We start from the raw sequence: 15284 nt of genomic DNA, 5'->3' as shown, positions 1-15284 counted from the left end.
AGTTACTCACTCCTGATCCTTCCAGACAAGTCAATGTCATTAATCTTTCTTCAAAAGAATGTGCTTCGTCCTGATAAGCATGTATGGGGTTTTTGTGCCTGAATGTACATTCCAATCAGACTAAATCAATCATTATGTATGCCAGAGCTTGTCTGTTAGCTTGCTTCGTGTTTAGGCAAATTCTAGCTTTAAGGACATTTTAAAAAGATATACTATACAGTTGTACTCCAACTTTCTCTCTTTCACCGCTGCTTGCACTCCGGTTTATTTCTTAAGACAACATTTTAAAGGTTAAGCTTCTGTTTTCAGACCAATAGGACCTTTGACAGGTACAGTCTTTTCCTGGACAAACCACAATACTGAAAAGCTCTTGACAATGAGCTCAGTGTTCCAGTACCTGCCCTTGCTTCCTATGTGGAGAGGTCCTTTAACGTCACACTCACCTCCTATTAAACCCTCACTGTGCCAAATCCTGGCACAGGAAGGCAAAGTAAGGCTGACAGAAAAGGAGTGAATAAGAACTGGGGACAATTTTGATAAGACCCTTAAGGTCAGAGGGAACATTCCAGCTGTCCAAGTGTTTTAGTTTAGACTGTCTGCAAATGACCTGAGTTGGAGCTGGACAAAGACATTCTTGACTGCAGTACACAGCAGAAATTGAAAGGTACTGTAGAACAAAATGATTGATCTTGTAAAGTGTGATTGAGATTTTCTTCCTCCACTGCAGGCTAAAATACTGTTTGTTCGGAAAACCTGGTATTATATATAATCCAAGCAAGTGTAGATGTAAATGTAAGAATGTAAGTGCAAAGGTAATTCAAATAATACTGTCATTGTTAATTCCCACTTTAAATTCAGTCTGCTAGTACAGTATTTTGGACAGACACCAATCAAATGCAAGTAATATTACCAAAAGTATGTATTTGTACTGTATGTTATAAAGCATTTTTCTAAAAACATTACAATCAGGACTGTAGTGTAAAATTTTAAAAAATAAATAAACAGGAATGCAAATCCAGATGTGTTTTACATAATCTCTTGAAAACTGTTACAAAAAGCAAACTACAGGCATGTCAAATGTCAAATCATATTATACTGTAACACATCGAATGTATCAAAATGTCACAGTCCAATGGTAATGTGATAAGAATAATATCTATTCAACATTGTAAAAAGCACCAAAATCAATAATCCAACAAATCATGTGAGAACATGGGACTTAACAGAGTACATTAAGTACTATTTTCCTGAAGTTGGGAAAATCACAAAGGAAAATTGTTCATTAGTGACCTTGTACTTCAGTACAACTTTGTATTGGTATACAGTGACCTTCTCATTAGCCACAAGTGTCTGTCAAATGTTTACAGAATCTTCATTAACCACAAGCCTCACAGAAAGATAACAAAGCCAAAGACATCAATGGCTAAGATAAGAATAGCTGTACAACTATTCTGGTTGACAAGAGTCTGCTGTTTACTGTGGACTGGGACAGGGAAACTTCAACTGAAGTTCAGAATCTCGGCTGCGAAGATTGTCGCTCCACAGTGTGCCGCTTCTCACTTTAATCACAGCGAAACAGAGTTAATAATTAACCCTAATTTGGAGTTGGAGGCGACAATGAACTGCTTGTTCCCACTCTGGATCAGCTTGATGGTGCTCACTGGGCCGTGTAGGTGCAAACCACTGAACGGCGTCATTAAAATGAGGGAAACAGAAATGCAGTTCCAAATTTCGAAGCAAGACTCCAGCGAGGACCCCAGCGAGGACTTAAACCTGGGCGGCTTGTTAGAAAACGTGAAGGACGAATTCCTACGCCTCTTGAATTTATCAGGAGTCCCGCACGAACACAGCAGGACAGATCCTCCTCACTTCATGATGGAGCTGTACAACAGGTACGCCATGGATAAATCTTCCACACCTCGATCGGACGTCATCCGGAGCTTCAATATACAAGGTGAGCTCATGACCTCATCTGCAAAGGATAATGCACATTTTAGCGAGGTAGTTGTAATTATGGAAGTGTTGGCAATTACATTGTCACCACGTTACAGGCTGCTGTCTTTTTTCCCACGTCATTGCTTTAGGGAAGAGCTCACATTAAAATAAATCTGAACCTGACTGCGAATATTCGCAATTGATCTGGGTTTTTTTTTAATATGTGAAAGAATGTTATGGTGTTAAACCAATCAAAAAGGAATTTTTGGAAGTTTTACTTTGAAACAAGATTCATTTTTGGTCGTACAACGTTTGGTGCTTTAATGTTTTATACTGATTTTTAGCAAATGTATGGTCTTTTATATTTTATTGAAGTATTCCTGGTGCATTATCACATCGTTTTATTGAAATAATTTTCAACTTTAGAGCAGGATCTACAGTACATTACATAATAATGAATACAAAAGCATTCAAGGTGGACTTTAAAGAATCGAGTGTGGCTTGATGAACACAATGAACCCCCATGGCCCTCTCACATCCAGCGCAGTTACACAGCCCTCCTCTTCTTTTCAGATGTCTCCCATTCGAAGAGAAACAGCAGTGAGACTCAGCACCTGCTGCGATTCAACCTGTCCATTCCAAGCCACGAGGAGATCACCATGGCCGAGCTGCGGCTGTTCACCTCCCTGGATCACAGCGCTATGAACCACAACTTCATGCAGGCGACCATTAAGGTCTACGACGTGGAGTACCACGAAGACCAGCCAGTACTGCATTTCCTCAGCGCTAAAAGCACCGAGGGGAAAGACCCCACCTGGGAGGTTTTTGAAGTCACGGACGCCATCAAGCGCTGGGTGAAGTCAGGGCAGACCACAAACACACTGGGAGTACGCGTCGAGCGCAGGGACACGGGGGCCTTTGAAGGGGGGGGTATCGATATCAGCGTCAGTGTTAAGAACAACAGCTCGGCAGTGCTGATCGTCTTCTCAGACGACCGAACGAGCGACAAGACGAAAGACACGGACGAACTGAAGGACATGATCGCCCACGAAGAAGAAAGTTTCGTCCTCTCAGAGCAGAATAACAAAAGCACGAGCTCCGTCAGGGACCAGCCACGGAGAAAACGACATGCAAAAGATAACTACTGCAGGAGGACTTCGCTCCGTGTGGATTTTAAAGAAATCGGCTGGGATTCCTGGATCGTAGCACCAAAGGTATATGACGCCTTTGAGTGCAAAGGATTGTGCTCTTATCCTCTCACTGATGACGTCACGCCCTCCAAACACGCCATCATTCAGACTCTTGTGAACCTTAATAACCCCAACAAAGCTGAAAAGGCTTGCTGTGTTCCAACTAAATTGGATCCGATTACACTCATGTATTATGAAAGTGGCATATTTACAGTAAAACACTTCTATGAAGGAATGAAAGTCGCTGAGTGTGGGTGTAGGTAGTGACAGCAGACACAGCTACTGACATTGCATTAACATGTAAATTTGTACATTGATGTCATCAACCGCTTTTTCAATTATTTAACGTAATGCATGTATAGCCTATGCATATTCTAGAATCTTTTAAGGATATCCCATTACTGAAAAAGTGTAAATATTCCAATTTAATACATTTTCAAAGACTATGGGTTAATTTTGTAAAGTGTTTTGAAGAGCTGACCTATGTGCATGTTAAAGAGAATATAAAGGCATCTGTTAATATGATTATTATTCAGAAATATGCAGAATGTTTGTCAGTATATGACAGGCCTCTTGTGACACTGCGTTCTCATCCTTACTGGGTGAGAACATGTATGTGAGGTAGAGAGATGTAGCATCAAGAAAGTCTTTCACCTGTTGGAAAAACCTGTGGAATGAGGCTCACCTGTCGGGGAGATTTACACTCCACACGAGGGAAAGGATAAACTCTGTGTGGAACTAGCCACTTCCTCCGAATGTTAATTACTCAGTCAGGAGAGCCTTATAATGCAGGTTTTGCCAATGAACAGGTGACCCCAACGTTCTTAAAGCCACCTCTCACAAGCTCACAGTGTACCTGAAGGAGTCAATTCAGTGTCTGGCGTCGCATGTTTGTGTGGTATACCCAAGTTTTTTAACGAGGAGGAATTGTGTAAAGTATGGCAGCTGTAGTAGTTAGACCCTTGTGGTCCTGTAAAAATGTTCAAATGGAAAAACAGAAGCCTTTTTTCTATTATGTTCCTCAGCTGATCGTGGAAAATGTGGCCTAAACTTGTTTTCTATAAAGTCCACTGTATAAACTAAAGTAACCCCGACCTGTTCTCGTTCATTTCATTCTCTTTTGCTCGGTAGTTTAAATGCTGAATCCATGATCTCTCATATCCCAGTCCTGATTACACAGTACACTCTAAGTTGTGCTTTTCAGTCTAATTACAATTCTATATTAAAAATATTTTTTATATTAACAGGCATCAAATAGCAAATCTTCTGTGCGCAGCAGAAATGACTTTAAGCATTCCACATAAGCCTTGAAGCCTTGGTGGATTATGAAATGTTATTGGCAAGTAGATTTGTATCACTAAGTATGTGCTGTTTGATAAGTGGTACAAGTGACTGGTAACAGATGACATGTCATCTGTTATTCCTAAACAGCCAACTACTTTCTGCCTTTTCCATGTTACTCTTGAAAGATAAGCTCTTTGCAACTACTGGGAGGCGATTTTATTTAAGCAATGAGCACTTATCGGAAACAAAAGATAAACAGATTCTTTCCAGCTTCCCTTCTAAAACAAGCTGATTATCACTGAGTATAGACTCACGCAAAGTAGTGTGATAAGGTTATTTCTCACTACATTGACAATTAATGAGAAATTACTTACCATTACAACATTTTAGAAGGACACGTCCAATGAACGCAAATACAGACTTTCTTTAAATATATTAGAAACCTTATAGAGCCTCATTTAATCTGATTGCACTGGAAAAGATTTCTTCCAGGAAAGTCAGCAAGTAAATCCTAATATATTCCATGGAAATGTGTTCATTTTCAATCCAGTCAGTTCTGCAGAAGGCTTTTTCTTGCAGTAAACTTGGGAACAATCAAGTGCCTGTCACGCCCTCTGCAGCCAGAGGGCGCTCCTTCTCTGTCCTGTCCCTAGTTTCCGGTCTGCTGTCCTTCCTGTCCCTCTCTTCCTTGGGCTATATATTTCCGGGTCTTGCACTCTGTCCTCGCTCAGCATTGATGTTCGGATGTCCTGAGACCCGCCTAGCACCAGGGCGCCCCACGTCCGCTCCCTGAGGGCATAGGTTTCTATACGGCATTCCTGAACTCTTTGCACTAATGAGCCCGGGCCTTTTTCCCGTCTCGCCGCTACGCATATGGGTCTTTTTCTGCTCTCCTGCTCCCCACGGTTAGTCCCTTTGGACGTCCGTGACAGTGCCGTCACTAACATACAGCATGTCACAAGGAAATGTCCTACAATGACAGGCTGAAGAACCCTTACTAGTTCTGAACAGAGAAGACTATAATGGGAACTAATACAAGCAGTCAAAACCTCAAAGGCTCAGAACAAGAACTCAGAACACCTTTTATTTACACAAAGATGCATGAACCGCAACAGATATGGACCAAAACATCTACAACATTTTAAAAAGAAATTTAAAATAATGTAACACGCTACAGAAAGTATAGTTTTAATAGTATCAACAGAAGAGATCATCTATAATCTATAATCTCATAATCTAACTACCGTTTCTGATTTTAAAATGTTTTATTTTTCTTAAGACCAAGGACAGAATGCCTCCATGTGTTGTACCTTTGAAAGGATGGGACTGCTGTCCCTGGATTATTGTGGAACAGAGGATTTCAGTATATAAAGTTCCCCACAAGAAGGAAGGATACTGCTGTTTCGGACACTGAGAGAAACAGTGAGTCTTGATCGCCCTCCGGAGGTCTGCTGAAAGGTTTGCCTTTATCTTTCCTGAACTTGCTGGCCAAATGAATCCTTCTGAAGGCCTTTTTGAAATATACATAGGATTTTTATATTTCATATTATAAGTTTTAAATTCTAATTACAATTTTGTCATTTCAGCCTTATTAGTTACATATTAACACAGCACCTCATTTCAAGATGAAAAATACTTTGCCTTTTTTCATTCAATTATTGTTTCTTTATTAACCAGCTGTTATGTGAAAAGGGGACCTGGAGAGTATGAATTATACACGTTTACGCTTGTTTTTACATGGTTTCATATCTAGAACAGAAACAGCAACAAGGAGAGTTTCCTAATTCCAAGTGTTCCTCCCAGCTCACATTGACAGACAAGCCTAATTGTTTTATGATCATTGTCAAGTATTGCAAGGATGCAGCTCATTACAAAGAGCAGAATATCATGGGGAATCCAAAGAGCATTACAAATATTTGCCAGAAAATGATGAACAAAGATAACAAAAATCCTTACCTCGTTATTTACTTTGTGAAACAAAGGTGCCCCACAGTCAACCCTTATACATCCTTGTTATAAAAGAAGTGCTGAACGGTTTGTAGGCAAACAGCTTACAGCTTAGATAACTAAATTGGTAATTCCAAGAGCTGATCCTCTTTGAAATTTTAATGCCAACCATTTCCATGATTGACACACTGAACAATGGTGTTCCATTCTTAGAATGGGAGACTTGGTTCTGATTGGCTGCAGGCAATGGCCAGACATAGGCTTATGTAAGATGGTATTAAAAGTTAAGAATGGCTAATAGTATATTGTCCAGATTAGTACAGAGAAGACATGGTTGCATAATACAATCTTAAAGTGTTTATCTTTTAAGAGTTTCACAGCTACAGTATATTGTATACGTCTAGATTTCTCAACATTAAGGACGGCTCTAATTTGAATCTTTCCTGCCGGATAGCAGCTTGACTCACAGCATGAATTCACCACTGATGCCGTATTCAGATTCTTCATACAAGGCTAGTTCTCTCTTTCATTAAAGCACTATTGGCATTATTGTTTGTAATGTACATTCTATTAAAAATAATGTGGCTTTCACCTAATTGCTCATTAAAAAGGACAATGATCAGGTCAGCACAAACCATACTAACTTCTCAATGACCTCAGAGCTACACGGGACCCTGAACTGACCTCCCAAATCTCTCTGAGCACTGCTGGTAAACTGGGGCATTTCATTCTCGTGATGTAAGACATTGTGCATGTTATTACAGCTCCTGCAGCAGCATAAAAGAGGTTTAATAACTGAAGTTAAATTTATGTGAGTCTTATCTCAGTTCATTTTTCAGTATTTGTTGAATGCATTATTAGTTTGTTATTTTGTCTTTGCTGCACTCCACATAATGCGATTAAAGGGTTATTGAAACCCAAAGCTTCTTATGCTGGCTGTGTCAGAAAGCTTGCTGTGGAGACGCAGTCTCAGACACCTCCGGGGAAATGAAACACAGCTGACAAGGGCTGAAGCAAGAAGCTGGTCCGAAGAGCAGCAGGCTGCCCGAAAATGGCCAGACTCGTCCTTCTGTTGGCAGCCCTGGTACTCAGCCACCATGCCTCTGCAGCCCCTTCATCGTTTCAGCCCGGTCTGGTCCGGGACATGGCTAAAGTTCTCCTGGACAACTACTGCTTTCCCGTGAACATGGCTGAAATGCAAGAGTCGATAGAGCGAGCAATGAGCAGCGGCGAGATTCTCCTCGTATCAGATCCTACAAAGCTGGCAGCCGTGTTGACTGCTGGTGTGCAAGGGGCACTCAACGACCCGCGGCTCATTGTTTCCTATGAGCCCAACACGTCCCCCTCGAAACCAGACGCCATCCCACCGCTTCCTCCAGATCAGCTGGTCAATATCATCAAGCATTCTGTCAAGTACGAAGTCCTGGAGAACAATATCGGCTACTTGAGGATTGACCACGTTATTGGAGAGAACATCATCGAGACCGTTGGCCAGCTTCTCGTTGACAGCGTTTGGAACAATGTCATGCACACTTCTTCTCTAATACTGGACCTTCGTTACAGTACGACAGGGCAAGTCTCTGGCATCCCATACATCGTGTCCTATTTTTCTGAAGCTGAGCCTCTTATTCACATCGACACAGTTTATGATCGGCCTTCCAACACTACGAAAGAATTTTGGACGCTGCCGTCCGTTCTGGGACAGAGGTATAGAAAAGATAAAGATTTAATTATTCTAATAAGCAAGCACACTATCGGAGTTGCTGAGGATGTCGCCTACACTTTAAAGCATTTGAACAGAGCTATCACCGTAGGTGAGAGGTCCGCCGGGGGATCACTAAAAATCGAGAAGCTTCAGATAGGAAAGTCAGAATTTTATATCACTGTGCCTGTTGCAAGATCCATTAACCCCATTACCGGTCAAACATGGGAGGTAAATGGAGTATTCCCGTGTGTAACTGTGAATGCAGAGGATGCTCTCAAGAAAGCAATATCCATCCTGGCAGTGAGAAGTGCTACTCCTAAAGTTGTCGATTCGGTCTCGGACACAATTAAGAGGTACTATTCATTTGTGGACAGAGTTCCCTCCATCCTTCACCACATTTCATTAATTGATTTTTCCTCTGTGATATCGGAGGAAGACTTGGCTTCTAAACTGAACCATGAGGTACAGTCTGTGTCTGAGGACCCCCGTATCATGATCAAGGTAATGGCAGAGCCTCCAGTCACCATAGAGGATGCTCCTGCAGCAGACAAGCTACCAGACATCCCAGAAATGCTTCAGGCTATAGTGGATACCGTTTTCAAAGTGAGCATTTTGCCTGGAAATATTGGATACCTCAGGTTTGATGAATTTGGTGAAGCTTCTATGTTGGTGAAATTAGGAGAGCAGATTGTCCAAAAAGTCTGGGATCCCATCAAAGACACAACAAGCCTCATTATAGATATACGATATAACACTGGGGGACCGTCAGCTGCTGTGCCCATTCTTTTGACTTATTTTCAAGATCCCACCCCGCCGGTTCACTTTTTCACAATTTACAACAGGATTACTAACTCCACTAATGAATTCCACACGCTTCCCAACATCCGCGGACAACCTTACGGGTCGAAACGAGGGGTTTATGTGCTCACAAGCCAGCACACAGCAACAGCCGCAGAGGAGTTTGCGTACCTGATGCAGTCAATGAACAGGGCCACTGTCATCGGAGAAATCACATCGGGGACACTGCTGCATTCTCGGTCATTCCAGGTCGAAGACACAAAGATAGTGATTACGATCCCAGTCATAAACTTCTTTGATAACAGTGGAGAATGCTGGCTAGGGGGAGGTGTTGTACCAGATTCAATCGTTTTAGCTGATGAGGCTTTGGAGACCGCACAAGAAATCATTAGTTTTCATCCAGAGGTTCATGCTCTGATTGAAGAGACCGGGAAACTCTTAGAAGCTCATTATGCTATTCCCGAGGTTGCCACAAAAGTCAAAAGGGTCCTGGAATCCAAATGGTCAAACGGCTCCTATCGATCTGTGGTGGACTATGAATCCCTGGACTCTCAGCTGACCTCAGATCTGCAGGAGACATCAGGTGACCATCGTTTGCATGTCTTCTACAGTGAGGTTGAACCTGAACTATTGAAAGACCAAGTTTCCAAAGTCCCAACCGCTGAGGAAATTGGTTATATTGTAGACGCTCTGTTCAAGGTTGAAGTCCTGCCAGGGAATGTAGGTTACCTAAGGTTTGACTTGATGGCGGATGCTGAAATAATCAGGGCTATTGGGCCTCAACTACTGGATCAAGTCTGGAACAAAATTGTTGACACAGATGTTTTAATCCTTGATATGAGATACAACACTGGGGGTTATTCGACGGCCATCCCAATACTATGTTCTTACTTTTTCGATGCAGAACCTGTCCGTCATCTTTATACTGTCTTTGACCGGACCAGCGCTACAATGACTGAGATAATGACCCAGCCTTCACTGTTGGGCCAAAGATACGGGTTGGAAAAAAGCATTTTCATTCTCACAAGTCATAAGTCGGGCTCTGCTGCAGAAGCTTTTACCAGGGCACTGAAAGACCTGGGCAGGGCCACAGTTATTGGAGAGCCAACTGTAGGAGGCTCTTTGTCAATAGGTACCTACCGAATTGGGGAAAGCCATTTATATGCCACGATTCCCAACCAGGTTGTCCTGAGTGCAGTGACTGGGAAAGTATGGAGTGTCTCTGGTGTCGAACCTCATGTTGCAGTTCAGGCTAATGATGCAATGAGTGTCGCTCTTCGTATCATCGATCTCAGAGCAAGAATCCCCTCAATAGTCCAGGCTGCAGGGAAGCTGGTTGCTGACAATTATGCCTTTGCACACACTGGTGAAAGCGCTGCAGAAAAGCTGGCTCTCCTGGTTCACAGCAGAAATTACAACGTTATTGATTCCGAGGCTGAACTGGCGGACAAACTCACAACTGACCTCCAAGAATTAACTGGGGACAAAAACATAAAGGCCTCTTACATACCAGACCACTCCAAAGGCACTGTCCCTGGATTGTCACCTGTGCAGGTAGGACCTGGTATTATTTTGTTGTCATACAGAATTGTATAATTACCTTCATGTCTTGGACATTTTGCTATATGAATAATTAATTCACTGATATTTATCTTGTTTGGTTTGGACTTGACTGTTGTTTTTACTGCACAGTGGACAAGGTAAACCCATTATATATTGTGTAACAAAACACAGTCTTCTCTTTCTTCTTTAGGTTCTGTCTCCTGAGATGTTTGAGGACTTGATCAAGTCTTCTTTCCACACTGATGTGTTTGATAATAACATCGGGTACCTTCGGTTCGACATGTTTGGAGATTTTGAGCACATGCCTCATGTGTCTGTATTACTTGTAGAACACGTATGGAAAAAAATATCGCACACTGATGCTTTGATTATTGATCTTAGGTAGGTTCTTTTCTCATCCTCCTATATTTTTCATACACATGTATTGCTAGAAAACCATATAGACCAGGTATGATACTTTGAGTTACATGCCATTATATTCACTCAGTATATTGACTGCTTAACATACAGTACAAACACTAATATTAAATCATAAATAAAATGAGGAGCATTAAGCATAGTTTATAATGTTGGTATAGATCAGCGTTAATCATCAGCAGCTGTTTCTGTTTTGGTACCAAAAGATTTAGCAGTAAATTAATTTAGAGCATAGTGAGTAAAAAATTCCTTCAGTCATATTGAAAACATTGAAAGCCATTTTATTGCAAAGTGAAACCAAGCAAGCAGTCATGAAAATGCTGTACAGAGAGCATAATATGGAAAGGGATACCTTTTGTAGGAGAGGTATCACAACTGCTTAACATACTAGTCTGTTGCCACAATATGGTTTCTCCCCTACTGCCTGTCACTTTGCAAATTTCATTGCAGATATAATACTGGTGGACCTACCTCATCAATCGCAGGATTGTGTTCCTATTTCTTTGATGAAGACCAAGCAATTCTTTTGGATAAAATCTACGACAGGCCTTCTAACTTGACAAGCGATATGTGGACCTTGTCCCAGCTGACTGGTAACAATCCCCCTTGTACTCATTTCTCTCCTGATTGGAAAAACAACCCTTAGCTGCTACCCATTTAAGCAGAAATGATGAGAGGAAGTCAGTAACGAGATTCAAATATTAATTCCTCAGAAAAGAAAAGTCTCAGATTCAAGATTTTCTATTGTTTCGTATGCAAAGTAGTTGATTTGTCATGGCAAAAAGCAAAGTGAACAGCGGTTTGTTCACTGAAGACATTACAGGAGCTTCCAAAAGTTGAAGGCCTTTCCTATCCAAATACAGTGGATGATCCGTGAGTTCAGTATGGATCAGATGTTTAGGCACAATGAAAATTGGGAATGAAGCGAGATTCATAACAGCCACAGAGTTTAGCAATGGAAAAATACTATTCCCTCTTTTGTTGGTTTTTCACTTGATGTTCAAATTCTCTCATACATAATTATGTTCTTTTTAAATTTTTAAATAGTATGTTAATACTTTACACAGCTGTCTTAATTGTGGAATCTGCAATCAGGAATATCCAAGCTTAAACACTGTGGTCTGGATTGAGCAAACCATAATGACAACATTGTGTCAGTGATCTGACAGTCATGTCCTCTAATTAGAAATCTCTGCACTAAACGGGAAACTGGAAGAGGTGTTAGTGGGGCCAGTAGGGGACGCTTACCCTGCCGTCTCTGTGGGTCCTAATGCCCCAGTATAGTGACAGGAATACTGTAAAAAGGCGCCGTCCTTCAGATGAGAAGTAAAAGTGATCCTGACTCTCTGTGATCATTAACAATCCCAGGGCATTTCTCGAAAAGAGTAGGGGTGTTACCCCAGCATTCTGGCCAAATTTCCCATTAGCCCTTACCAGTCATGGCCTCCTAATAACCCCCCTCTCTGAAGTGGCTTCATCACTCTGCTCTCCTCCCCACTGAGAGCTGGTGTGTGTGAGCAGACTGGAGCATCATCCAGGTGGGGCTGCACACTGGTGGTGGTGGAGAGACCCCATTACCTGTGAAGAGCTTTGAGTGGAGTGTGTCCAGAAAAGTGCCATATAATTGTAAGGAATCAGTTATAACTAAATTAAACCGACTGCCGCCGCGTGAGTGATGTTGTTTCCCTCTTCCTCTAACCGAAGGCGAGCGATACGGCTCCAAGAAGAGCGTGGTCATCCTGACGAGCGGCGCGACGGCCGGCGCAGCGGAGGAGTTCGTCCACATCATGAAGAGGCTTGGCCGGGCGCTGGTCGTCGGGAAAGCGACCCGCGGCGGCTGTCACCCGCCGGAGACGTACCCTGTGGGCGGCTCCCACCTCTACCTGACCCTCCCCACCGCGCGGTCCGACGGCTCCCAGGGGCCCTCCTGGGAAGGGGTTGGAGTGGCCCCCCACGTGGAGTCGGCCCCTGACATGGCTCTGGACACAGCCAAGCAGATGCTGAGCAGCCACCTGCACAGTCAAAGATGAATCTGGGCACACAGGGCATGGAGGCTCCAGGATCTTAACGATCCCGCGGGTTAGATTACACGAGCAGGGCCAAGCATTTGCATGAAGGTCAAGGAAGAGGGTCTTCTAGCTATTGCATGGACAATGTGGTGAAAAAGTAACTACACCCCCGCAAGATTTTAGGGTTTAACATATTTGGACATATTTGACCTTCGCCTAGTCCAAACCAAGTCCTAATAGGAGATTAAACTATCCTTATTTGACAAATAACTCACATAGACTGTGCTTTGCCATTATTTATTTTAAAAAAAACTCAGCCAGCATTCAATATATTTGCGTGAAAAAGTATGCGCTTAATTCAGTACGTTGTGGCACTCCCCTTTAGTAGCAATAATTTGAATTAAACCTTTGCTGCGAGAGTTGATCGGTCTCTCACGTCACCTGTGAAGAATTCAGGCCCGTTCTTCCTTACAGAACTGTTTCAGCTCTGTGATGTTTGAGGGCTTTCTTGTATGCACGACTCCATTTAGGTCTGGCCACAGCATCTATATGAGGTTTATAGTAGGTCTGGACTTTGACTTGGACATTCCAAATTCCTGATTTGTTTTTCTTTTTAAGCCATTCTGTCATAGATGTGCCTGTTGAATGATCCGCTTTCGGTTCAGCTTTAACTGTCAGTCTCACATTTTCCTCTAGAACACTCTGGTAAAGTATTGACGTTACAGCCGACTCAATGATAGCAAGGTGTCCAGGTTCCGAGACAACAAAGCAAACCCAAACCATCACCCTCCCACCACCGACATGTTTGATGGATGGTATGAGGTTCTTCTGGTGAAAGGCAGAGTTTGCTTATTGCCAAGCATGACATTTTGCATTATGGACAAATAAGTCCATGTTTCACTCATTTGTCCAGATCAAGTTCCACAAGTCTAGTTTTTAATTCAAGTGCTGTTTGGCAAACTGAAGCTGAACAGTGGAGAGCTGGATTTTTCTCCTTGCTGTCCTTGCATGAAACCCATTCTTATTCAATCTTTTCCTGGTGGTGGGCTCATGAACACTGACATCTACCTTAGCGAGAGAGGCCTGTAGATCCCTTGGGGTTCTTTGAGACTTCCAGGAGGATTAGATGGTCAGATCTTGGAGAGAAATTGGTAGGATGGTCATTCCTGGGTATATTGCCAACAGTCTTGAGTTTTCTCCATTTGTGGAGCATCTTTCTTTCCGAGGAATGAAAGACTTCAGATCGTTTGGAAATTAATTTGTAACTCTTCCAAGATATATATGTAGTAACAATTCTTTCGCAAGACTGTCACAGATTTTCTTTTGATCACGATGTGTTACCACAAATGTGACTTCATAGGACGAGACAGACAACGGTTCTGATTTTATATACTGGTGGAATCACTTCCACATGATCAACTCATCACTGGCATATGTTTTGGTACAGCTGATTCCATTGAATTGAAATTGAACTGAATATAACCTTTTAATTGAAAAGGTAAAACTACTTACTTTTTCACATAACGTTATTGAATGCAGGTTGATTTTTTTAAATAAATAATGACAAAGTCGAACTTTTTTGTATTATTTGTCAACTGAGTTTAGTTTTACCTACTGTTAGGAGTTGGTACGGACTAGGAGCAGGTAAAATATGTCTAAATATGTTAAACCATAAAATCTTAAGGGGGTGTACTTACGTTTTCGCCACACTGCAAGTCTTTTGTAGTGCTCTGGTCTGTGAAATATTACAGGCACTGATTAACATACAATGTATATTAAATCAACAGTAACATGGAAGCAGTAGCAACTAACTGTAGCCTATTATTTTGCAAACAACCTTTGAAAAAAATGTTACAGTCAATTATAAAGTTTTAGTTTACTGCTGGTTGCTGTGACGTGTTAAATCAAGCAATAAGGAAAATATTTTGGTGTTTCAGTCTGTAACATTGTATGTGTATGACTAATGCTACCTAGAAGAATTAACAAGACAAGACCTAATTTTTTTTCTGTCGATTTTTAAAGTATACACTAATATATAGAACTGACATTATTGACTACACATGAAAAGTGAAAGGGAATATTTACAGTACATTTGCTGGAAAGTATCAAATTTCCATATGTGAGAACATTTCAGTGCTGCATCTCTATCTTTTCTGCCTATATTATTGTTAATGTGTAGGTTCTGCCTATAGCTGTCCTAATATACATTACTAGAAAGATTCATGCTTTTGTGTGATGTTATCATGTGGTGATTATTATTACTCCAAATTCAATGTGAAATGTGTTCAAACACCCGTGAATACTTTCCAGTTTGCAGAAAGCATTTGGATAATAGCAGCGACATGGACTCAAACTGATGAAAAAGCCACGGACTATGCCAATGCCAGATATGTTGCAACAAAACATTATGTTTCTAAAAACCCAGATGTGCAGTGA

At 41.7% G+C, this 15284-nt stretch overlaps 2 protein-coding genes across 2 annotated transcripts; both read left to right on the top strand.

Moving 5' to 3' along the window:
* Positions 1-557: 557 nt before the first annotated feature.
* Positions 558-15071, top strand: irbpl (interphotoreceptor retinoid-binding protein like). The gene is made up of 5 exons (XM_006630309.3): positions 558-664; positions 5689-10413; positions 10613-10803; positions 11290-11432; positions 12544-15071. Exons 2-5 carry the CDS (start codon positions 7408-7410, stop codon positions 12867-12869), a joined length of 3666 nt encoding a protein of 1221 aa, XP_006630372.2. The 5' UTR covers positions 558-664; positions 5689-7407; the 3' UTR covers positions 12870-15071.
* On the top strand, positions 1420-4209 carry gdf2 (growth differentiation factor 2). The gene is made up of 2 exons (XM_006630310.3): positions 1420-1954; positions 2509-4209. Exons 1-2 carry the CDS (start codon positions 1420-1422, stop codon positions 3387-3389), a joined length of 1416 nt encoding a protein of 471 aa, XP_006630373.3. The 3' UTR covers positions 3390-4209.
* Positions 15072-15284: the final 213 nt, after the last annotated feature.

Source organism: Lepisosteus oculatus, chromosome 4 (assembly GCF_040954835.1).
Source record: "Lepisosteus oculatus isolate fLepOcu1 chromosome 4, fLepOcu1.hap2, whole genome shotgun sequence".
Lineage (NCBI taxonomy): Eukaryota > Metazoa > Chordata > Actinopteri > Semionotiformes > Lepisosteidae > Lepisosteus > Lepisosteus oculatus.
This window is presented reverse-complemented; position numbering and strand designations above follow the sequence as displayed.